Here is a 26,528-nt window from a genome sequence, read left to right on the forward strand (position 1 = left end):
CACCCATGGGAGTGGCCAGGCTGCCCTTGGTCTAGGCTACATTTGGAGTTTGCTTGCCCATTTACGGGGCAGATGTTTCTAGTAATGGTGAATCCACATTCCAAATTGATAGAAGCTCTCAGCTTTGGCCACATTACAGCCCATTCAACCATGGACAAACTCAGGCAGTCTTGGGGTTGCCTAACACCCTGATCATTGATAGTGGCCCGACATTTACCAGTGAGCTGTTCAGTGAGTTCATGCAGCAGAATGATATTCATCACATTTCGACAACCCCTTTCCATCCATCCTCAAATAATTTAGCTGAGTGGGCTATTCAGATGGTGATGGATGACAGGGGACTCTCTTAGCGTCAGGCCTTCATTTCTTAGTTAAATACCACCTTACGCCGCAGACTACAACTGCGCGACCTCCAGAGGAGATGCTGATGGGGCGTGGGCCCAAGTCAAGATGGGACCTGCTGCGCCTGGACATGAAGGCAAGAGTGGAGAGAGAGAGAGCAGGAAAAGCGGAAGGAGGGACATGATCAACATGAGGGACATGAAAAACAGTTCAAACTAGATGACAATGTCTGTGTGAGAAACGATCAGCATGGCTACCCGGAGTTATTCTGAAGCAGAGTGGGCCTGTCTCCTATGTTGACTGACGGATGTGTTTTCCTGCAGATGTCCGGACCACGTCCTTTTGTTTCATGATACATACTCAGAGGTGGACAGTTCTATGGAATTTCCACTCGTGAAACAGACTACTGTGGAAGAGTGTTCCCCAATGACTTTGCCAGAGAGAGGGAGAGAGACACTGGCAGAGGGCCCCCTGAAGAGGATGGACATTCCCATATGGACACTCAGACCCCTCTTATGCTCCCAACACCAGATCCGCCCAAAACAGCTTTGTCAGTAGTGACTGCTGAGTCATCGGGGGTAGTATGCAGAGCACAAACCTCCCGACAGTCTAGTTGTTTGGACAGTTTCTTTTAAGTAGACTGAATGGGATTCTGCCACATTTTTCATTAAAATGTTGCTGGGATGTTATAAGTTTTAGGTGTACGCAAGCTAATGGCACAATTTTGTTTTCTATAAGGGGCACAATTCTAACGGGGAGGCAAGAAGTGTTGTAATGTGAGCTGTTTTGAAAGTGAGGATGGGAGCGGTTTACTTCATGTCCAACTTCTTCCTGTGTATCTTGTGTATGAGCTTGAAGGCCATGCTGTGTGCAGTGGAGAAACAACAGAGGAAGCGGTCAAGCCTGTGTGTGTGTGTGTGTGTGTGTGTGTGTGCGTGTGCGTGTGCGCGTGCGTGCGTGCGTGCGTGCGTGCGTGCGTGCGTGCGTGCGTGCGTGCGTGCGTGCGTGCATGCGTGTACATGCTCCAGATAAAGTTGTTCTTTCGAGCTTGAAGTTGTCAAGTGGTTCTTTCTCAAAGTAGAAGTTACTGCCCTTTATTAGTACTGGAAAACAAGAGTAAAGCCTTATAAACTCCTTCATTAAATCCAATGAAAAAATCAAGAAATCCTGACTGCAAGGTATGGTTGCAATGTGCAGGATGATAAACAGCCTGTGTGCCTTTCAGAAAGCATCATGGGATGTCTTCAGTGCACTGATAGAGGTACTGAATGCACTGTGTAGTTTTGGGGTCAGAATTCTTTTAACTCACACCTGGGAACTCTGAAAGAATGATTGATTGGAGCCAGACAGTCTGGAGATGTTGAGGACTGTGTTTAATTTCATTTTTACTGAAGTTCTCTGCAGGAGCACAGCAGGAATGAGCATCTTTGGTACAACATGTACTGACTTGCATTTATTTTTTTTAGCTAAAGTGGGATCAAGTGGAGCAGGGTGGATTGGTTCTGGTTTCTCCCAGAAAGTTACACGGGCCAATTCCTTTGTACACCAGCATGGTTTGTTTGATGCCTCTCCAGTTTTGAACTCCTGCATTCCAATGCAAGCAGCACATGTGGTAAAAGTAGTTTATTGCAAACTCTTATTAGATATATCTTAACTGAGTTTATAAGTTATTTCTCTTTGTAGTGGAGTCCACACTATAAACCCTTGAACATAAGATTTCCATCAATCATTCTTATTAGGAAATCAGGAGTAACGGGAGTGTAATGAGAACATGGAACTCACTACAACAAGTGGTGAGGAGAACAGCTTGGACACACTACAAGGGAAGTTCTACTGACATCATTAGTTTATGGGTGTAATTTTAATAGTCTCAACACTGGGCTACAATTTTATAACACAGTAAAAATCCCCAGTATCCGAAATTCAAGCAACCCGCAGCCTCAAGCAACTGGCAAAAAAAAGTGGCGGAAAATAAATAGATAAAAAAGATGGGAGCGTTTAGGATGCCACCCCCCCCCCACCCCCGGTGGTCAGTTTTCTGATCAAGCAACACCCAATGTCAAGCAACCGGCAAATTCAATTATCTGGCATCTACCAATCCCCATAGGTGCCGGACACTGGGAGTTTTATTGAACATGGGGAAGAAAGGATTTTTTTTTAAAAGTATGTCAGTGGGAATTGGCTTGTGTGGAACATTAATGGAGGCACATCCCAGTTGTGTTAAATGGCTGTGCTGTGAACTCGACACAAATCAATAAATTGGCAAAGGGCATGGGTGTCTGCAGCCACTTCTGAGGGGCAGTATTTTATCTTGGACGTGCCTTTGCCAACACAGTGGTGGCTGAAGATCATGTACCCAGGGTCTCCAGGTTTGATTCTGACCTCCGGAGCAGACTACTTGGATGTCTTCCCACGTTGCAAAGATGTGCTGTTCATGAGGTGAATTGCCCACTAAATTGCACTTTTGCGAGTGGGGGATTTTGAATCTTTGGGGCGGGGGTGTTGTGGGGGAGGAGGTGAGATTTTCATCAGCCTGAGCGAGAGAATAGGTTCCAGAGAAACAGTGCTATAAAAGATGACAGACAACAAATTACCGAGTGGCGTGCAAGGAAGCCATTCATCACAATGAGCCTATGCCAGGTCACTGAGCAACCCCGAGCAAGGAGGGGTTGGAGGACAGCAGGGAATTGGAGAACCTGGGTGGTGTCAAGACAACAACCTCTCCCTAATGTCCGCAAGGTGAAGCAGTTGGTTATGGACTTCGGAAATAAATAAAAGTCAATATGTTGTCTAAATATGTTGACCGTGGTTGCTCTCTCAAAGCAAAGGCAAGTCAGAAAGAAAACAAATGCCAGCAGGGCTCTGCCAATAATGTGCAAAATAAATTCAGAGCATTCTCAATTCCCCTCCCAGTGACAACCAGGCGGTTTATTGAGAATTTTTTTGTTGTTTTTCTTTAGATCTGTTGCATTCTTGGAGTCCTTCAATACTCAGAGACGTTGCCACGGGCAAGATACATTATCTCTTCTCATTTATTGAGCATTATTAGCCCAAGGAATAGAAATTCCACTGATTCAGGTCAATAATAATGAGCATCCATTTTAAAATACTCTCGACTTAACGCAGGTTATTACTGGGGATGGATTATATGGATGATTTTTCTTGCCTCGGGCCAGCAAGATTGAATTTCTGTACAGATCATGGCCAAGGTTGCATGTGCGCACTATGGACCTTTTGAAATTACAAATGGTTGAGATAAGATCAATGGCTTTATCTGGATTAGAGCACAAATTGGTGCTTTGAGAGAAAATTTCCTCTCTTTTATTTGTGACAGTATTGTAAACATGTGGCTTGAAACTTCGGCTTCATGTTTTCTGGGCAGTTTGATGCATGTAGGGTGCTGTGGTTAATGTGACTGAATCTTCGCATGGGAGTTTCCAGTAGCTTTCTCTCTGATGTGGACATGCCGCCCACGTGAATCCCACTTCCTCGCATGAAGATGGGTCACTGAGCATCCATCGATGCTTATCGTTGCACTCTGAGCCCCAGGTGTTTTACGTAGAAGCCTTCAGGCAAATAGATTCCTCTTATTTACCTAAATCATTCAAAAGGGAGCAGAAGCCTCATTTATTTCCACCCCACCCCCCCTCACGTACGTACCAAAAGCGAGAGAAAGATCGCGAAGAAAGTTCTTGTCCAGTGGGAAAAATAAAAACAGCTGTTTAAGCTGCTTGATAAGTTGGTGAAACATTTTAGATTTCAAAGGATGTGCAGCTGCTTTATTGAAGTGTGTTGATTGTCAGATTGCCCCAATAAACGTGTTTGCCATTTCACGAATGTGATGTGCAACGTAAATGATTAATTAAAGATATCATGGCCAGTGGATTGGTTGGAGGATTTGAATAACCTTAATTTGTTCTCATGTTGCCATGTGGATGGTCTCCTTTCAGGGATTAGTGAAGAAGCAGTCATGACAGACCATGAGATGACTTCGTGGTCCAAGTCCAGGAAATTACATGTTCTCCTACGATCCTCTGGATCTTGACATGTATTTCCTTAGTTATATCTTTGCTCTATCACTTCAGGGGGGGGGGGGGGGGAATAATCTACCTCCGTTTTTATAAAAAAGGACTCCTTGTTCAAATTGTATGGTGGGTCTAATTTGACCAATTCCTGAGCAAAACTCTCCCCTATTACTCTCTCTAAACCAGGTCTGTTATAATTGTCCAGTTTTCTTATGGAACTCAAATGCTGTTTGACTGTCAGTCGTTCGTAGTTGGCATTTCATGGTCCCATCACCAGCAGTGCAGAGTTCAGCTTCTGTGCACACACATTGCATAGAGATGCACCACATTTGGGTGGGGGGAAATCACAATGGGAGGAACAGCACTGTAATGGCAGTGTACAGTTAGAATGAGGTCTTAAAGATGGGGGGGGGGGTGATGGTAAGTATGATAATTAAATTACTATCCGGATCCCTGGATTATTGAACCAGAGTCATGAATTCAAAACCCACCATGCAGCTGGTAAAATTTAATTTTATAAAAATCGTATCAGAAATCGTTCTTTAAAATAAAGTGTGCAATTTGATCAGGAAAGGAATTTTGCGTCCTGGTCAGTGTGGCCTCTACGTCATGCCAGATCACCCATATGGAGTCGTGGCGATAGGATTGACGCTATTGGGAGCTGCATATCCAAGGATATACTGTGCGCCAAAAGGCTTGGGCAAGTCATCAGAGGGGTTGGCATGGTTCTATACGTCCAAACAGTAGTTGGGATGTGGATGATAAATTACAACAGCAAATTAAAAAAAAGGTGTGTCAGAGAAGCAAGGTTGTGGTAGTTGTGGAGGATTTTAACATGCAAGTAGAATGGAAAAGTGAAGTTGAGAGAATTTGCAGAATGCCCTCAAGATGGCTTCTTGCAGCAGCTTGAGCCCACTTGGGGATTGGCTGTACTGGATTGGGTGTTTTATAATACTCCAGTGATTAGAGAGCTTAGGGTAAATGAATGATATGATAGAGTTCAATTTGAGATTTTTGGCATTTCAGTGGAGTGAAGGGACTTTCTCAGTGGTATGAAAAAGGAACAGACTAAAGTGGATTGGAAGGGGGGATGGAGTGTCTGTGAGAAATGAGGACAGATACATACCTAAAAAAAAGGAAACATTTGAATTGAAAGTGCGCTGCTTGACCTGCTGAGATTCTCCAGGACTGTGCTTGTCCTTCAATCCCTGCGTCCACAGAGTTGCGTCCTTCACTCCTTCTCCAATGTCTAATGGGCCAAGGTGGTTGACTCTTCCCTTGTCCCTGAAATAGGCTAGTTAAGCCCTGACTCCAAGGATACACCAACGATGGTGGGCTCGATGAATTTTAAAGGACCTCATTTCACTCCTTAGCAAGTAGTTGTTTTCCATTTCAGACTGTGACTGTGTGTGTGGGCGCGTGCTGTGACTTTGCAACGTTCTTGCAGAATTCAGATTACCACTGGGTTATTGGTAAAAGACAAAATGGCTGTGCATTTCTCTTCGGCTGCCTCCTGCCCCTCCATTCCCAGTGCAAGAAGCCTAATTGTTTGTGGCCTCTTTGCCACTCTTGGGTATCATTGTTCTGTTACCCCAGCATCTTGTTTCAAAGAGGTGTTGAATATAGAGACGAGCGTCCATTTTCACTTGTTTGCGCCCAGCGTGTTCGCAAATGCTCCATCACCACCCTCTCCAAAATGACTGCAGAAACGTGACAAGGAACCCCATTAGGACCACGCTTTGCCACTCTCCAAAACTCTGCCTGCACATGGATGAACAGGTATGGCTCATTGGGTTAGGTGGAACATTTTCATGGCCATTCTTGAGTGACATGAGGCCATAAAACCTGCTTGAATAAGGTACTTGTTAATTTGCTTGTTAAGTCAAATTTATAAATGCTTTTCGGTAAATGAATGCAGCCCTCAAGGGAGTGTATATTCCTTGGATGTAAGAATGCTCAAGTTGATGCAGAATAATAGAATCCATTAAACTCTCTCAGGTTTATGACTGCAGAACTGAGCTGCGGTTGCCAGGCATTGCTAAGGAGAACAGAGGGAAGGTGACATGGAATCTCAATCACTAAAAACTGCAGTATACCATTTCACTAATCTGGGAAAGGCTGGATTCTGAACAAAAATTCTCATTTTGAGTAATTTCCATCTCGGTCGCCCATCTCTCAAGTCATAATTTTCAACTCATTAATCGACTTGAAGATGAAATGTCATATTTTCATTTTACAGATTTTACTGGTAAATTTCATGTGACAAGGAATAGAGATGTGGGAGAATACAACTTTTTTGCCAACTTGTTATTAATGAATTTGAATCTGGTGCTGTCAGTAGGGAATTCATCAGTTCTCCCCATGACCATGTGGGTTTCTTCCAAGAGCTCTGGTTTCCTCCCACATTTCAGTGATATTTGGGGTTAGTAGGTTAATTGGTCACTCGGGTACATTTGGGCAGTGCAGGTTTATGGTTCATGCTGGATCTCAAGAAATTAAATTGCATTTATTACTGCATGGCTTTCGGATCCAGTGAAGTGCTTTTATTAGGCAGTCACTGCTTCAATGAAAGAAATGTTTCAGGTATTTTGTGCTCTCCACGATCAAAAAAAAATCATGCTTCTAGATATGCACAAAATATTATTTGCAAGAGATGGTGGGAAAATTTCCTGTTCTGCCTTGGTGACTTTTTTGTGTTTTTTTTAAAAAGAGAACAGATTAGACCTTAGTTTAACATTGACGATATGGCTGAAGAACAGGCCCTTCATCCCATCCTCTCAGTGCTGACCGGGATGCCAGTGTAAACTAATTCCACCTGCCTGCTCCTAGCCTGTATCCCCATTTTCCACCACTGTTCATGTGACCACGTACCTCTTAAAAGTGATTATTGTATCTGCCTCTCCTTCCACTCATTAGGCCTTTCCCCATCGTGGGCGTGCAGTGACCCTACTTGGGTGAAATTCCCAGGAAGGCAGGATCTCCTGGGCCTTTCACCCTGCAGTCCAAATACCCTGCAATTTGCCCTCCTTGGCAATTTAGGGGGGTCCCGCCCCCAGTGATGACGGAATGAGTGATGCATTATGCACTCACAGGAAGTCCAATAAAGTGGAGACCAGAACAACACACAACACTCTCAATATGGCCTCACCAGAGTTTTGGGACTACACTGGTGTGGTGTATAGGGCTGTAACCTGTGGATCCAATGAGTTTCAGCTGTGACTGTGGAATGTGGTTCAATGTTTACTTCCAGATCTTTGCATGAGTGTGCCAAATGGTTATCAGTTTGGATTATAACCTGAGAAACAGGGGTCAAATTCATCTGCATGTTGGAACAATTAACAAATCCATCTCATGGGGAATTCTTTGTGGACCAATTTATTTCTCAAGAATATTGAAGAGCAAACCATTCATTGTCAGCAAGCAATATTGTTACACAAGTGGCAGAATATTAAGCACACCTGCTGTTTAAACTTTTGACAACTCTGTGGTCTGCACAAGTGCTGTGCAAAACAACATGTTAGTTGATGTTCAATATAATTTTGAATTATCTGTATTCTTGATGCGGGTAGCTAGCATTCAAAGTCATTTTCTCGACATTCTGTTTTTGAGAAAGAAGTTGACTTGATGGGGAGTGTGAAAAGAAGGCATGTTGCAAACATTCTGTCTCCCAGATGAAGGAGCAAATGGTGGGGGTAACTGAGAATATGTGAATTTTCATGTCTGGCAAATAGCAGATAGCCGCTTGCTTCTATTTGCTTTTGCTGTAGGTCACCACAATGCCTTTAAAACCCTTATTGGCTTTTTAGTGTGTAAATTCAGCATGAAAATCCCATTACCTAAACCCACAAATCCAAAGCTTCTGTGCCTGTTATCCCATCTTGTGCAATGCGCCCACAGCGGACACATTCCCTGTTAAAAGCTGCATTCATGAAAAGACACTGTAGCAATTCTGAGAGTCCATAATACCTTAACTACACTGATAAGCATGTGGTTCTTAAATCTCCCTGAAGTTCTCTCTGCCCATCATGTATCAGGGGTTGAGATGAGCTTTAGTGAGCTGAAACCAATTCACATCATAAATTTTGTTTCCCAAGATCTGGTCACTTGTTTATCCCCTGTTTCTATTGGTCAGGTGGCCATGCATTCAGCTGCTGAGCTCTAAGCTCTGGAATTAATTTCCTTAAACCTCTCAGTCCTGCTCTCCCTTTTGAAAATGATTTTTCAGTCTCTGTCTGACTAACCAGCCCAATATCCTACTTGGCTCAGAATCAAATAGTTTTCAATAACATGCCTGTGAAGCATTTTCTGGGGGCGGGGGGGGCGGGGGGGGCGGGGGGGTGGGGGGGGGACACAGTTTGCTGAAAGTATTACATGAGTACAAGTGATCATTATATTTTGATCACAAATGACACAGAAGTACATCTTTGTGTCCTGGATTTCTTGTACCCAAGGCTAACAAAAAAGAACCAGGCCACCTTTCAATGGTATGGTAAATGAGATGGGTCTGGAATTCTATATTATAAAAAGTCTACTTGTACTGAAGAATGGGAACAACAAAAGTAGAACAGATTTCTCAGGTGAAGCAAGTTAAAAAAAAACATTTTGGATCACATATTGGTCGTGGAGCTGTGGGGCAGAGTGGCCATGTGGCCTCGGCCTTCCAGTGGTGCCTGCTTCAATGGCCGTGGAAATGGCACAACCTGGCAGAGACTGGGGTGGTGTCCCGATACCACTGGAGTAGTGGAGCATCCCAAAGGATGCCTCGATGTTGACTCAAGGCTCGAGGCCTCAAGGTGTTCGGCTCATCCGAGGTTGGGGGTGGGGTGGAGCTTTGAGGCAACCTGTTGCCTCAAGAAACTGTGACTTGGTGAGTAGTTTCCTTTTAGAAGCCGGCAGACGGTAACACCCAAGCCCCCTGCCAACACCAGTCGGAATTGCGACCGGACTTATTTGCGTTCACCGCCTGCTCTTTGAAGTCTGGTGTTGGTAATGCTGTTGTTCATTTGAAATTGGGAAGTTGTTAGTCGCTGTGATCAGGAGGAACGGGTTAGGGTTTAAATAATGAATATTCTAAGTTGATGTAAAAAAGATGGCGGCGCCAGTGTACTTTGGCTGCCTGTCATTATTTAGATAGTAACAATTTATTCCTAATTGTATGTTCGGCGCTTCAGATCAACGTGTGTTGTGTTAAATGCACTGTAGAAATAAACTACTGCTACAGTATTAATGGACACAGTTGTCAAAATGATAAATATCAGCTTGCGAGCAGCCACTGCCTTTAAATTGGATGGAATGGATTGATACCATGACCATTTCATTCACTGGTATAAATTGGCCTCAGGAAATTTCGCCGTTGCCCATTTGTGTCATTGAGGCAGCACAAATTTCCCATTTCCCCTCATTGGGCGTGTTCTGCCCATTCTCCCCTCTATGACTTGGTTCTCCCTGAAATATGAGAGTTAATATAGCTTTTAAAGTGTTAATAGGTTTGAGCTCATGTTTCTTTCAACGGCTAACTTTTAAACATCAAAGAAAGATAAATCAGGTTTTTTATTTAAAACAAACTTTTTTATTGTGGTTGTAGATATTTTCACATTATTTTAGGGATACATGCTGATTGCTTATTAAAACCAGTTGTAAATTGCAAATGATAAGCTGAAATGAGACGGAGTGGAAACATTTCTTCCTTAAATAATTGTGTAATAAAAGCAAAATGTGTGCTGTGTGGAAATCAATGACAGATGTAGATTTTGATAGTTTTTGTGTTGCAAATTAAATGAAAAGGACTCTGGATAAATTAATTCCTTGCCATGTTTTGAAGATTGTGGAAATTAGCCTGTTAAATGTTGCATCTTGTGAAAAGAAAATTGCATTCTGATGTGAACAAAGCACTTGTTCAACAGGTGAGGGGTGGATGATATGACAGGGTAATATTGCTGTCAAAGTTCATTCTAACAGTGTACCTTGTGGAATTTGGGGTTTTTTTTGGTCTCTAAGTAATCCAAAGAATTTTGTGAATTATTAAAAGTTTTCATCTTCGCCTGTCTCTGAGGTCAAATATTTAGAGCCAAATTGCTCAGAGCAATGATAATTCTCGTCAGATGCCCACAGTTGAAATCAAATTTTTTTTTGGCTGAAATATAGCTGAGGTTGGAAGGTGCATTATTAAACTTGTATATTAACTGTGCCGGGTGGGTTTTTTCAGTACCTTGTCACTATGCCTTTCTTTGTAGATGTCGGCACTAAAGGATACTGTTGCCTGTGTGTGATGCACACAAAATCTGACCAGGAATTGATTATTCATTCCATTGGGACTGCCCCACCATTCAATGTGATCATACATATCAGTACACCGACATCTTGATTCCTTTGGCATTATATCCATCTCCTTTGATTTATAATTCCTTCAGAATTTGTAAATCCTGACCTGATCACACCTGCCTTCTTATTAGAAACAGGACGAACTTCCACTGAAAATCTTTGCTTCGTACCCAGCCAGAGTGAACAAAGCAATGGTTATTTTTAAATTACACGCAGAAAGTAAAACATACGGCTCATGATCTCCTATAGAAACTCTTAGAGGCTTTCTGTAGCTTTCTCTAATCCTTTAAAATTCCATACATCAGTTCTTCCAATATTGATCTGCTGTTTCTCCGTCCACATTGTGAGCTTGTGGCTTCAAATGCAGGAGCCCAAAGTGCTGGTGATCCTTCAAATATTGCTGGGTCTCTCTCCCCCTCTGAAATTTCCCCCAAACCTATCTCTTTAACCATGCTTTTAGAAATCAGCCTCTATACCTTCCTGGTTCAATCCGAACTTTATCTTTGGCATTGTCCCTGTATCGTACTCTGGGTCAGATCTGCAAAGTTCAATCAGGTTGTTGGCCTTTCTCGTCTTGGCAGCTGGAATGGCGAGGTGTGCATTCTCGTTCCAAGCAAGCTCACCAGTTGGCAAGACGATACAGAGTTTGAGAGAGTCGAAGGCTATTTCGGAGGAAGGAAGGGAAATTGAGAACCAACTAACCTAAGGGCCAACTCTGTCACACCTTTTCACTGGCAAGTTGGAGATCAATAGAAGTCTACCAACTGGAGAATCGAACCTGGCGCAGGCAACGGAGAGAGTTTTAAAATGTTTCATTCTGAATTAGGCACTTATCTTGCATTTGAATGTTTTCTCCTGTGTGAAAATATTAAATAGAAGAAAACAGATTAAAATTCTAATGAGCTCTCAAGGGAGTTTTTGGAACAATGGACTATGTTAATGGAATTTTGAAACATAAACATTTTTCAGGAGATTTCTTTTGATCTTTATTTGGAACAAAATTGTGAATATATTTTTAGACTTGCATGTACGACTCATTGTCAGTATCAAACAGTTTAACGCTTCTTCTCCCAATCACCACCACCATCTTGTCATGTTTCAAGTATCTGTTTGCATTACATAATCTCTCGCTATTTTTGCACTGCTGGCGATAACAGAGTTGGGAACATGCTAGTGCTTTGTAAGCAGGGGTATTGTGTAGCATCAGTGTGCATTCATTTGTAAAGTTTGCTGGGCAGAATGCCCACCTTGAGTCGCGAAAATATCTTGGGTGCATCCGTTTTCTATTGAATTATTTTTTGCCCATTTTTAAGGTTGCGTTTTGTGAAGTTTGAGTTTTTAATTTTTGTTGTGTATTTTCATGCTTGCAATTGCCTGGACAGCTGTCAAATCTGATCTTCGTGCATTTTATGATATGTTTACAAATTTAACCAGCTAGTGGTGTCACTTTACACCAAGAGGAATGTGCAGGGGAGGAAGGCTGGAGAATGAGCTTGAAATGATTAGTTACTGACACAATGACTTTACAGGGGACCACATTACAGCCTAATGGGGCAATATGGCTGTATGACAAGCTTAGTAAGCATCAATTGCAAATAACTTGATTTACATCTTAAAGATGACGGATTGGATTTGGCAGCGCTGGAGAAAATAAATTTTCTTTTTGTTCGTCTCACTCTGTTCTCAGTTTTGCATTTGTCCCCAGGGCATCCCAGCAGCTGCAGATAACATCTTTCTGCAGTGAGAAAGTTTTCCAGATTTCCCTCCCTGCCCTTCCCACTGAGAGTTGGTTCCATGCACCACGTCGTGTCCCCGTCGGTAGTTGTCGTGTGACATCAACCTCAGCAATCGCTTCGAGTGGGATATCACTGGGGCTGCATTTCCTGATTGGGCGACCGACAAAGGCAACTCAGTGTCTATGACCTACTGGCAATCCCCTGAGGAACAGCATTCATTCCAAGTGTTAATGGCAAGAAGAATGGGTGTTTATGTTTTAAATATGTTATTACTCTAGGGTTTTCCTCCACCCCCCACCTCCCTTCACTACTCCTGGTCTATTGCAAATGATGGATCATATTGGAAAGTAGCATTTTTCTTCCACGTTGTCCTCATTTTTATCATCCTTTTAAATATAATTTGTATCACCATTTCAGCCCATGAGTCTGTACCGCCCAATTTACTCCCCATTAACCTACACCCCTGGTACATTTTGAACAGTGGGAAGAAACAGGACCCCCCCCCCCCGTAGAAAGCTCATGCCAACACGGTGAACATACAAGCTTCCTATAGTCCTGTCGCGATCGCTGGTGATTGTGCTAACCGCTATACCAACCGTGCTCCCCTGCAATTCTCCAGATTGTTGACTGATGTTTCCACTGCCCAAGTAGGCAGTTCTTCACAGATCCCTAATAGCCTGAATACGCCTGGGATTGTCAGATCTTGTAAACTAAGCAGGCTCAGGTCTGGTCAGTACTCAGAGGGGAGACCACCTAGGAACACCAAGTGCTGTAGGTTTCTGTGAGGGATATAACCATATAACCATTTACGGAGCGGAAACAGGCCATGTCGGCCTTTCGAGTCCGCACCGGTTCACTAGAACAACGCCGCTATCAAGATGCTGGAGAAAGTGGCGACTCTCTGTCTTCCTCACGGTAGACCAAGTTTTTTAAAAAAAATCACGTGCATTGCATTCTAAATATAGTATTACGTGGCAATAATGGAACCTTTACCCTTTTTGCTTTACTTTGTTTTCTTTGCCAAACCAGTTAAAGGATTTTTCCTGAATAAAAATTAAATCTGTGAAGGTCACCAATGCAACCCCAAATATGTCCTGTGGAGCGCTGACCAGCTGCATCAGGAACTGGTACAGGGACACCAGTGCCCCTGCAATAGGTAGTGGTTGCAGCTCAGGACATCACAGGCAAAACCCTGCCCACCATCGAGAACATCAACCGGGAATGTTGTAGTCTGAGAGCAGCAGAAATCATCGAAGATCCGCACCAAACAGCACACGCTGCGACAACCAGGAAAGAGGTGTAGGCGCCACAAATCTCACACCTCCAGGTTCAGGAACAGCTGCTCCCCCTCCACAAGGACAAACTCAATCAGGGACTCATTTAAGGACATATAGCACAGTCAGTTTGTTTACATTTGTTTATACATTGTGTACCCTTTTTTTGGACAATCAATACATGGTATTTCAACCTCACCTGTGGGTTGGGGGTGGGATGGGGGGGGAGAATCTCAGGGTTGCATGTGATGCCATGTTTTACTCTGACAATAAATCTGAAGTGTATTGCCCATTCCCAGTTGCCCTGGTGAAGATACCGAGGTCCTGCCACATTGGACTGTTGGAGTCCATCTGGTGAAGGTGGCTCCTGGGGCACAGGTAGGTGGGGAGTTTGAGGATTTGGCAATGATAAAGGACCTGCGATGTATGTCTTGAGTCAGGATGGGGAGTGATTAAACCAGATGAGACTTTGCTGCCTCGATCTTTATCGCTTTAATTTTGTCTTCCTTTTGCAGCTCAAGCCTTCCCAACACAGCTGCAGGGACAGCGACAGTGAAAGTATCAGCAGTAATTCTAAGGCTTCCAACAGGGGCTGCTCACATGAAAGACTGAGTGATGTAAGTAGAAGACATCTGGCTAATGATCTTCTCCTCCCTCCCCCAACCCTCCTCCAATTCCCCCTTTAAACATACACGATTATCAGCCAGGGCTGGGCACCACACAGACAGAAGCCCACACCTTCCCCAGAAATGTAGGGTGTTTAAATGGCTTGTGTTTGATGTGCTAATTATTCAAAAGTGCAATCAAATTCGTGTCGTAATTAAAATTGTCAGTTGGCAGACAAGCTAAGAACTGAAAAAACATGGCATAACAAATGAAGTGAAATGATTCTGTGTGTAGCTATATGATGCTTCATCAGGCGTGAAATTAAATAAGTAATTTGATGTTAACGTCGGAAATTGAATTGATGCCTGCTGTCCCTAGTCTGATGATCTCGCACTTAAAGAACCCCCACACTTTTACTGAGAAACCCAACTGCAACATGCGCTGTACTTGATGGAGTGTGTTTGTTTTAAGTAGGCAATGGATGGGCTGATGGAACACCAGTTTGAGCTGAAACCTTTTCCTCAGTAGGTCCCATCTGCATTGAGTTCTCAGCAGTTGTCTCTGTAATTCTACAGAATTATATATTTGATGGTTCTATTCAGTGAATGAAATGTAAAGATGAGCTCCTTGGTATTATCCAGTTACCTATGAAGCTATGCAGCTGACTGCAAATGCAATTTGTTCAGTGACATGGAAGCAGATTCATTAACTCGGTTGTCACGCTACTGTTACTTACTGAGGTCATTTTGATAGATGCTCTCCTCATTGTTTACAGCTTTGTTACTGAGAACTAAGCTGTACACCTCAAACGTACTCAAGATTATTGATAATCAAGAATCAATATGATCACAATTGAAAAATGAATAATAAAGCAATGTCTTTTCTCATGATCTGGCATCATGAATACAAACTTGCCCTGCATTATGAAAAAAAATACACTGTCATTCTAAATCTCTTCAAATCAGCAAATCAATTTTTCTTGCCAGATAAAATAAATTGACCTCGAGATTTGTGCAAAGTCAGGTGAGGTGGATTTTTTTTTTCTCCCAAAACCCGATTAGAGTACAGCTTTGGTTCAGTTGTAGCATTTGTACCTCTGCGTCAGGATCTTGTGGGTTCAAGGCAAGGACTTGAACATAAAATGAGCACATGAATTAGGATCAAGAGTAAACAAGTTGGCCCCTTCACTGTGCTCTGTCATTTAAAAAGATCATAGCCAATCTGATTATCACAGCTTCCTGTTTGACTGCTAATCTTTGCTTTCCAAGTACAGTAAAACCCCTGGTAATTGGTATGGGGATTGGTAGATGCCGGATAAATGTATTTTCTGGTTGCTTGAGATGTATTCTTACAATGTCTAACTAACGCACTTGCATTAAGAATAAACAGTTTAAAAGACAAAAATATGATACTGTACTTACATTGAACAAACTCAACTTGCATGAATCTATAAAGCATTTTACTTTATTTTCAGTCACATTTTTTGATAACATTTAAACGTCACTACATCTGGAGGTTCCTCCCCCTCCACAGAGCTGCTCGAAAGACAAACAATAATGTTATAGATAATTAACCCCCCCCCCCCAGCTAAAGCCTCTGATCAGGGCAAATTTTACTCAGCAGGAAAAAGGAGACAATTTAAGAGAGTTGCCCCAACAGCGAGCTGCATCAAACAGCACTTCATCCTGGACGACGCCATCGCTGTTTCGCACAACTTCAAACGCCTGCTGCGAACGAAGCCTGACCAAGGCCCGCTCTCCGCTGGCTGAATATTTGCACCATCTTCACCATAGGTTTACGTGTTACTTCAGAGAATGCTTACTTTTTCAATTTTAAACTTGAGTATTTTTTACCTATTATTTTATTCTTATTTATAACAATTTTAAAAACCTATTTTCCTCAATTATTTTGTCAGTCACCTGAGGCTGCCAGTTGCTTAAATTCCAGATACCAAAGAGGGTTTGCAGTACCTGTTCAACCTCTGCCTTAAAAACATTCAAACATTCTACTTCTGCCACCATCTGGGAAGAAGAGTTCCAAAGATTGGCAACCTTTTGAGGGAAGAAATTGCTCCTTATTAATGTTTTTGTTTAAAAAGATGATCCTTTGCTCTCGGCTGGCTCTCTTGTGTAATCGAGAGCATGTGTTGCACCCCAGAGATGCCTCCATTCATATACATGGTTACACTGATGCTCCATCCTGGATCGCAGATGGACCTAAATGATCACACATTGTATTTGTAGCATATTCAATGAATTGAATATTTCACCCAGTCATTATTACCCAGATGTATGCGGAACCTTACTGTACAAAAATCAGTTGCCACATCTTTTATATCGTCAGTGAAAGTTTTTTTTTAATGACATGCAGAAGTTTAAAAAATCCTCGAAATTTTCACATCTTTTGGCTGGACATGGGCAGATTTAAACCATGATATTTTTAGTTGTATTTGATAAGACACATTCGGGGGGGGGGGGGGATTAATGTAATGTAAAAAAAAGTGCTGGAATAAATCAGCAGACCACACAACACATGCAGGAAGTGGGGGGTAACCAACGTTTCAGGTCTGAGCCCTTCGTCAGGTTTCTCCAGCACTTTTGTGTATTGCACTAAAATCGACAGACCTTCCTATTGATCTTTTTTTATTTTTGCCTTGTTTTCTCCCTGTGTTTCCATTACAGTTTCCTTCCAATGCCTGGAAATGAGGCATTTGCAAGGTTTATGTTCACTAGCACACTTTGAGTTTAGTGCTGATTCGATACAGAGTGGAGGTTCTTCTCGTTTTGTCTCAGTTTGTCTTAAAAGGGACTGAGGGAGACCTTCTTCACACAGAGGACGATGCATTTACTGGCTTGAGTTGCCAGAGGAAGTGGGTACAATTATGACATTTAAAAGACGTTGGACAAGTAAATCACAAAAGTTGAAAGAGATATGAGCCATACACAAACAAATGGAATGGCAATAGTTAGCATAAACATTTGGGCTGAAAGGTCTGATTCTACGCTGTGTAGGTCACTGACTCTGTTAAGGTACTGGCCACAGAGTTGTGGATTACTTCTTTATTACTTGTTCTGGGGAAGACATCTCAATATGCACTTATCTTAGAGAAACACCAATTCTTCAAAGGATGTTCAGAGTTTAGAGTTTTTCGAGGGGGTTACCAGGCTGTGGATGCTGTCTACATGAACTTTAGCAAGGCCTTTGAGAAGGCCCACAGGGGAGTTTAGTCAGGAAGATTCAGGTGCTCGGTATTCACGGAGAAATAGTGAACTGGATTCAACAATGGCTGTACGAGAGAAGCCAGAGAGTGGTGGTGGATGCTCACTTCTCACTCTGGAGGCCTGTGACTAGTGTTGTGCCTCAGAGATCGGTGCTGGAACCATTATTGGTTGTCATCCATCTGAATGATAATATGGTAAATTATCACTTGCTGGATCAGCAGGTTGGCAGATGTCACTAAGATTGGAGGCATTGCAGACATCGAAGAAGGTTTTCAAAACTTACAGAGGGAACTGGACTAGCTGGGAAAAAAATGGGCTGAAAAATGGCAGATGGATTTTAATGCCGACAAGTGTGAGGTGTGGTAATTTGAAAGGACAAACCAAAGAAGAACATACACTGCAAATGGAAGGGCACTGGGGAGTGCAGTTGAACAGAGGGATCAGGGAATACAGATACATAATTCCCTGAAAGTGACATCACTGGTGGATAGGTTGTAAAGACAGCTTTTGGTATATTGGCCTTCTTAAATTGAAGTTTTGAGTACAGGAGTTGGGATGTTATGGTAAAGTTGTACAAGACATTGTTGGGGCCAAATTAGGAGTATTGTGTGCAGTTTTGGTCACCTAACTGCAGGAAAGGTATCAATAAGATAAAGCGCAGAGAAAATTTACTAGAATGTTGCCTAGACTTCAGGAACTGAGTTACAGGGAAAGATTACACTGGTTAGGACTTCATTCCCTGGAGCATAGAAGAATGATGGGAGATATTAAAAAATTATGAGGGGGGGTACAGTAAATATAGGTAGGCTTTTTCCACTGAGGGTAGGTGAGGTACAAACCAGAGGACACAGGTTAAGGGTGAAAGGGGAAATGTTTAGGGGGAACTTCTTCACACTTCTTGGTGGGAGTGTGGAGTGAGCTGCCAACCGAAGTGGTGAATGCAGGCTCAATTGTAACATTTAAGAAAAATTTGAACATGATAAGAGGGGTATGGAGGGCTATGGTCTGGGTACAGATCAGTGGGACTAGGCTGGGTCCTTTTAGTTCCAAATGTTTGTTCTGCAGTTTCATTCCCACTTGGACGTCAACTACTGTCAACTACCACTCTCTGCTTTCCACAGGCAAGCCAATTCTGAATCCACACAGCCAAGGTTGCATGGACCCCATGCCTCATGATTTTGCAAACGAGTCTCCCATGGGGGACTTTTTCAAATGCCTTACTAAAATCCATATCCACCACATCTATTGCCCTTACCTTCATCAACTTATTTTGTTACCTCCTCAAAAATCTCAATTAGGCTCGTGAAGCATGACCTTCCCCTCACAAAGCCACGCAGACTATACTTTTCTAAATGCCCATAAATCCTGTCCTTAAGAATCCTCTCTAATAGTTTGCCCATGACTGGTGTAAGACTCACTGGTCTATAATTTCCAGGAGTCTCCCTTTTACCTTTTTTAAACAGGATACTCACGTTGTTTGATCTTATGTGATCCTTTCCATTACACCGCTTAAAAAAAAGCCTACAAAAGCTTGTCATTGTCTGCAAGCTAATACAGAAAGTTCAAATTTAGATATCTGGTTGCGTGGTTCCAGAACAAGAGTCTTCCTCTGGCTGTTTGCCAGCATTAGCAGCTTGTCCAGTGAAGCGTCCAACAAAATGCCTCATAAATGTAGGTGATTGTTTCTGAATCTACCACCTCCTCTGGCAGTCTTTTCCATATATTAACCATTCTCTGAGTTAACTAACTTCCCCTTTTTCCTCTCACTGTAGACCTCTTGGTTTTGGTACCCTGATAATCTACCTTATCAGGGCCTCTGATATCAGTGTGTCTAAGACTCTCTTAAATGCCCCAATTCTTCCAGCCTCCACCACTACCTGTGGCAATGCATTTCACACACTGTGTAAAAAGAAAAAAAAATTCAGTTACCCCTCACCATTCTTTGCTCCAGGAGAAACAAGTCCATCCTTTCCAAACTCTCTCCATTGATTAAACTCCTCCAATCCAAATAACTTCCTGGTGGATATCCTCAGTGCTCTTCACTGCAGGGACAGAGGATGACAGTGGAATCACTAGGGTCTGTATCACCCAGTGAGGTAACTCATGGTGTCACCACCCCCCACCGACCCCCCAGGGACCTCCTCCTATACCAGACCATACAGAATGCTAAGTAATGTTTTTTGTACTAATGTAACTCAATGGCAATAGTAGTGAGATAAACAACTAGCAAAATTAAAATGACACCTTAAATTACAATATCCTACAGAGAGCCTAAATGTATTTACATTTGCATAGTTTCTTGTGATTAAAGTGAAAATTTAATAAGAAAACAATAGAATTTGAAATGAAAACATTTAAGAACTGCATTAAAATCATGTTGATTTTAACGTTAAACTTATCATTACAGTCTCAAAAAAAATTATTGATACAGGGTCACAAATACTGTATTGTTGCTAAAACACCAGAAAATTTGACAAAAGCAGAGACTATAAAAAGACCAGCAGCAACAAAAACAACAGCGCGTGTTTGTAGCACATACAGACGAAACCACGGGATTTGAAGTGTCGTGCAACTTCATCGAGTTTTAGCTTTGTAGGTATATGGATACATGTAAGCTGGGTTTAAAAAAATATTTTTTGCTGTTATTGCTAACTACAGGGATGTTCTTATAAAAAAAAAGATAATTTTTTTGCTGAAATGTTTCACAAAAATTATATAGACAGTCATTTTGGTATCAAACCCCACCTTTGCCAGTGATCCTTCTAAGCTGTGCGTCCACATGTGAACATCAATACTGTACGTGTGCGCGCGTGCGTGATGCACTCAAAATGGACTGCCTCACTTTCCTTTGTGCATGCGCGCCCGCACACACAACGTGGAGGAAACACTGCCCTGTGCCCCCCCCCCCCCGTGCAGTGGAAAATGACACCCCTCTCCTTATTTATCGATACAAAATGGTAGCAGATCCTTCCAGCCCACAAGCCCGTGCTGCACAAATGCACCCATGTGATCAGTTAACATGCCATCATTTCTCTTTAATGCCAACATTACTCGACAAGTAAGCGCTCAGTTTAAAACCTCGTGAAAGGATGACAAGTTTGATCCTTTAGCACATGCAAATGGTCCTTAGATTTTTGTACTCGTGCTTTTTAAAGAATAGGATTTAAATGCACAACTGATTTCACGGGGCAAGAGTTCCTCAAACTAGGTCATAGTTCCTGTACTTGTGCCTGCCCCTATGTGACCTAGAGGTGTAAAGGTTGTGCTGTTCTGTGGTGAACGGTTTTTTGGGGTGGAGGTGAAAATTGCACTGGGTGAGGTAATTCAAAAAAGTGACAGCGATCTAATGGAAAGGTGAATTGTGATCTGAGAATATTGCCAAAATGCAGAAAGCTAAGTATTGGAACATTTTTGAGGCTTATATCATATTTAGGAAAATTATCAAGCTGCCCTTTTATTCTGTGTATGCCCATTAACCACAATTAAAAATGATGAATCACGATTAGAAATGATGAAATCAATTCATTTTCTTTTGTCCTTTGTGAAGGGTGCTTCTGAATATTAATGACTCTTCACATTTTATTGTGACTGCAAATCTCATACAATGTTATGATAATGCAGGTGGTTTACAGAATCACAGATGTTGGGGTGGGGTGGGGGCTGCTACTTGGCTGACAGTATTTGTCCCAGATCGATCCAGGATCACCACTTCTCATCTCACCAAGATTATTTTCCAGCTCTCTTTTGAATGCAGGAGTTAAATATGCTTCTAACATTCCCACTATAGTGCTTTCCAGTCCTGAACCATTTCCTGTGTAATCATCTCATCAGTTTTGGTTCTTTGTCAATCACTTTCATTTAATGATCCTTCATCATTATCCTTTGCCAGTGAGAACGGTTTCACTCTGCTGCGTTTTTTGACCTTCAAATACCTCCAATCTGATCTTCCATTCTACTCCGTTTCAAGGAGATCAGCATGAGCTTTCTCAGTCTATCCACATAACCTAGTCGCTTATTCTGGTATTGGTTTGGTAAATTTCTTTGACGTCGTCCTCAAAGCCTTCACTTCTTTCCAGGTGAGTCACCCTGAGATGGACACTATTCCAGTTGTTGCCAGATCAGTGGCTTGTAAAAGGTTCACTATTATTTTGTTTCTCTTGGAGACTTTGTTCTCTTTATAAAATTCAGAATTTCACATGGCTTTTAACACTTCTTCCATCTGTCCTTCCTCTTTCAACACACTACGCACATGTGCACCCCAGATCTTTCTGTTCTTGTAACCCTATTAGAACTGTGCTCACTAATTTCTAATCACTTCTCATTCTTCCCAGCAAAGTTTAACAGTTCATACATCTGAGCAATAAATTTAATCTGTTACCAATAAATCAATTTCACCTGCCTGTTTACATCTCCTTGAAGTGCGTGACTTTTCTCCTTACAGTTCACTACATCTCCCAAGTTTCGTATCACCAACTCAAAATGTCCAAGACATTCATTAAAAATACGAAGGAAGGAAAAAAAAACAACTCCATTGTACGAGCCTTAACTGATCAATCTGATCTGTTTCATTTGAATGTGTCATGGCCGAACTTTGTTTTTTAAAATGCTTTTCACAAACTCAGGGCATCCTAGGGAGATATAGGCCCAATGTAGTGCAATTGGTTACAGTTGGAATTAAAGCAAACTCCCACGATCAGCTTTGAGGTAAAGCCGATACCTCTTCTTGCCAGATAGCACGAAATGTGCTGAATTGTGGCAGCTGTGTGCTCTATCTGGAACCAACGTTCAGAAATGGAATAACACAGTAAGTTGATCTGGCCTGGTACAACTAGGGCAAGATATTTCTGATTGAATATTTTGAATTTTAGTCAAGATTTGGAGGATAATTCTTTCAACTGTCCCTCAAAATAGTGTGACAGGATCTCGTCAGCATGCTCAGACCTTGATTCATTGTTTGATTTGGCAGATGGTATCCATGACAGTGCAATTCTCCCTCAGTAACATAAGCCTTGATTTGTGTGTCTAAATCTCTGGAGTGAGACTTGAATCTACAACCTTCTGACTTAGGGGAGAGCATGTTATCAACCACGCCAATTACATGTGCCCAAAGTACTGAAAACGCTGAAGAGAAACGTGGACAAAATGAATAATTGATGTTTGGCTGCATGTTACATTGGAGCAAGGTGGTACCTGGTCTGATTTGGTATTAATAAGAGCCAAGAGGGTCTTCCAACATTCATCTTTTATTTTTCACTTCAGAACACATGCAATCTTCATCTATGACAGTTTAACTTCAGGCAAAAGATAAAGTGAAATGGATTGTACTTATTAAAAATTGGTGAACAAGGAAGGGATTTAAATGAAGAGATTCTTAGTGATAGCAAGTGCATTTTATCTTGACAAAGCCTGCAGTTTAAACGCTAAAGATCGTTCGGATTTTGAGTAGGAATGCAGCCGCATGAATTTTTCATAGGTTATGCATTTAAAATCTGTCATTTCAAGTATTTTTTTATTTAATCAATTGCACTCAATTGATTGCATTTTAATGGCAGACTAATGCAATCTGCTGACAATCACAGTGAATGACTTCTGTTAAAGAATGATCTACAGTGCATATTAATACAATCTCTTGCTTACCAGTACACCAAGAATTTAATGGGTGGAGCCCATTGGAAAAAATGGATTGTTTGATGATGTAATTTCAACCATGTTATCTGCTATGTTTGAACATGTATCATATGGTCAGAACTACATCATGGATAGTTTTGGAAAATATTTGCACCTCCCATGAACAAGAGACGCGAGGAGAGCAGTGATTATTTTTTCTTCTATTTCATTGCACCCTGCACTAGTAGGTTGAAAATTTTCCCTGGCTGCCATGTGAAATGAGTTTTGGAAGAAAGCTCAGCAGTGATTTGACTGTTCCCCAAGTAATTGGCTGACACTCATGAAGAGATGGTTGAGCTGGCAGATTTTAATAATTTTTAAGGGCAATGCACTGGTCTAAAATTGGAGAAGAGCAGGGCTGACATTCTCAGGGAACTAAGTGCCAGGAGACCATCCCCAAAAAAAGCCCATTTTTTGGATACATGCTCCTCCCAAATGATCCACTTCACAAGGTTACTTGGCAGACAGACATGTTTGTCTGGGCAAACGCACCTCCACGGGAGGAGGCTGAGAGCTTTGCCATCTGCCTTAAGCTGCTGTTACCACGCAATACAAGGCTGGCACCAGGAGGGATTGTTGCAGCTGACAAGAGGCATGATCTTGGCTCTGTTCCTTTACAAGTGCAGTTCACTGTGGGATGAGAGCACAGGGTGACACAAGGGCAATATTTATAGCTGTGGTCATGCATTCGTACTCCTTCTTCTGAAACACTCTGTAAAGTTACTTATAGTAACATGGTCCTTGCCATCTCCAGAGTGAATTAAACCAGGTAACCGGTCATTGTATTTGCGGAAGAAGCACTGGGTACATCACAGGAGTAAGGAAACCCAAAGTGGGTCGATTGATACTTAATTCAGCCCCTTGACTTGCGATCTCAAACCTTCAGCCTTGATGGTGGGAATATTTCAAAGGAAGTAGAGAAAATGGATTATTTGTTATCGTGACTTAGATAATATGGATTCACAACAATCACTGAGTATTAAGTAATTAAATTGACATTGTGTGCAGATAAGTGGTGCAGTTCAGATATCTCGCAGGAATTTTTCCAGTTGATTATTCTGAGGAATTGCTGTCCAAGATAAGATTGTATTTTGCTTTGTTCGTGCCCTGCAAGAATTTTAACTTGAGCTGGGTTTACCACTAAATAAAAAGATTCAGATAACAAGTAGCAGCCCAGTGTTGTCTGCTCACAGTACCTTTTAGTATTCAAACATTAGGCCAGGCATTTTTATTCCCAGATGGTGTGCATATCCCTGGCCAGGATAAAATGTTGTAGAGCCCCTTTGCACCAAATTCCAGCCTCTCGATCCTGCATTGGATGCCTCTTATTTTATTTCAGCTGGCACTTGAAGCAACACAAAAATCTCCAGGTAGCAACCATGCTCTGCTTCTCCCCTAGGAATGAAGTAGGGAGACCCATCATGTTGCATGTGGCCGAAACAGCATCATTTCACCCTCACGTTTATTTTGACGGATTAAAAGCAGTGCCGATTTTTGGCAATCCCTTTTGTGTCGAGCATTTCAAAAAAAGAATTTAAGTTCTGCAAGGAAAGAATTCATGGGGACTATCGGCTATCTATGATTTTTTTCTCCCCTGTTAATTTTGCTCAGTCTCAAAACACAAAATAGTGACATGGTGCAGCAATTTAATTCCGAGCAGGTTCTACTCCTCTTAGCTTTGGCTTTCTTCTGCGCCCTAACCCTCCTCAGTGTTCTGTACGTCATCATTCGAATGCGGCTTTGCACTGAAATACAGTAGATGTGGCAAAATATGACCGGCTCTTGGCAGCCTTTCCTTGCCCATTCTGGAGACATGCAGATTCCAGAAATCCGAAATTAAATGTTCCAGGGCACAAGGATTGATTTAAGTTGGGGGGGGGGTGATTTTTAAAGGGGACGTGCGAGGCAAGTTTTTTTTGCACAGAGTGGTAAGTGTCTGGAACTCTCTGCCATGGGACGTTGTGGTAGAAGTTACAATCGTAACATTTTTGAGTTATTCAGACCAACACGTGAAAAGTCAGGAATAGAGGGAGACCGGTCATGAATGGACAGATAGATAGCTTGGTATCATGGTCAGCACTGACAATGTTGGCCAAAGGGCCTGTTCTGATACTGTATTGTGAGAACTATAGGACATTACAGCACAGAAATAAGTCCTTTGGCCCTTCCAGGCTGTGCCAAACTATTATACTGACTAGCCCCACTGACCTGCTCCTGGACCATATCCCTCTCTTTTCACCCTAAACCCATGTGCTCTAGTTTTATTTCTCCAAACCTCAATGGAAAAAGCCTGCTTGCATTCACTCATATCCATCATGTCAAATGTCCCCTCATTTTTCTACGCATCTATCCATGAAGTCCAAACCTCTTTAACCTTTCCGTGTAGCTCAGTTCTTCAAGCCAGCAACATCCTTGTAAATCTCCTCTGCACTCTTTCTGCTTTAATGGTATCCTATCCTGTAGTTCGGTGTCCAAAATTGCACACAGCACTCCAAATTTGGCTTCACTGGTGTCTTGCATGTTTTCACCATAACATCCTAACTTCTGTAATCAATGCTTTTATTTATTAAGGCCAGTGTGCCAAAAGCTCTCTTTACGACCCTATCCACATGGGATGCCAGGGAATGATGTATCTGTATTCTCAAATCCCTCTGTTCTACTGCACTCCTCAGCACTCTACCGTTTACCTTGCTCTTTCTCTCCAAAGTGCAGCACTTCACATTTGTCTGTATTAAATTCCATCTCCCATTTTGCAACCCATCTTCCCAGCTGGTCCAGGTCCCTCTGCAAGCTTGGACAGCCTTCCTCGCTGCCCACTGCACCGACAATTTTTGTGTCACCTGCTGCAAGTCTTATTTCATAAGGCACAAAGCAGAGTGCAGAGTTTGACTCAAATGCATGCATTACATTCGCCCTGAAGAATTTGGGGAAGCAGATCTCAAGATCAAAACGAAGCAAAATAAAAACTGCTGGAGGAACTTGGGTCAAACAGCATCTGTGGAGACAAAGTGATGGGTTGAGATCCTGTATGTGAACTGAAAATGCAGCTAGTGCAAAGAGGTGAGAGGAAGGAGTGAGGCAAGGGGCTGGTAGTTGAGGGGTGGGAACACTCGGTTAGCGTAGAGGTTAGCGCAATGTTGTTACGAGCGGCAATGTCGTGAGTTCGAATTTGGCGCTGTCTGTAAGGAGACTTTATGTTCTCCCCGTGCCTGTGTGGGTTTCCTCCAGGTGCTCTGGTTTCCTCCCACCCTTCAAAAAATGTGCAGGGGTTGTAAGTTAATTGGGTGTAATTATGCGGCCCAGGCTCTTGGGACAGAAGGGCCTGTTACCGTGCTG

General features: G+C 42.3%; 1 protein-coding gene across 8 annotated transcripts in view; it reads left to right on the forward strand.

Annotated features, from left to right (window-relative positions):
* The window catches only part of auts2a (activator of transcription and developmental regulator AUTS2 a), a 1,173,696-nt gene that overhangs the window by 504,389 nt on the left and 642,779 nt on the right, over window positions 1-26,528 (forward strand). For all 8 annotated transcript variants that reach the window (XM_069911140.1, XM_069911145.1, XM_069911143.1 and 5 more), the window contains exon 3: window positions 14,214-14,315. In XM_069911140.1, coding sequence (XP_069767241.1) covers window positions 14,214-14,315 — 102 coding nt within the window. The remainder of the gene's footprint in view (window positions 1-14,213; window positions 14,316-26,528) is intronic.

Source organism: Narcine bancroftii, chromosome 14 (assembly GCF_036971445.1).
Source record: "Narcine bancroftii isolate sNarBan1 chromosome 14, sNarBan1.hap1, whole genome shotgun sequence".
NCBI lineage: Eukaryota > Metazoa > Chordata > Chondrichthyes > Torpediniformes > Narcinidae > Narcine > Narcine bancroftii.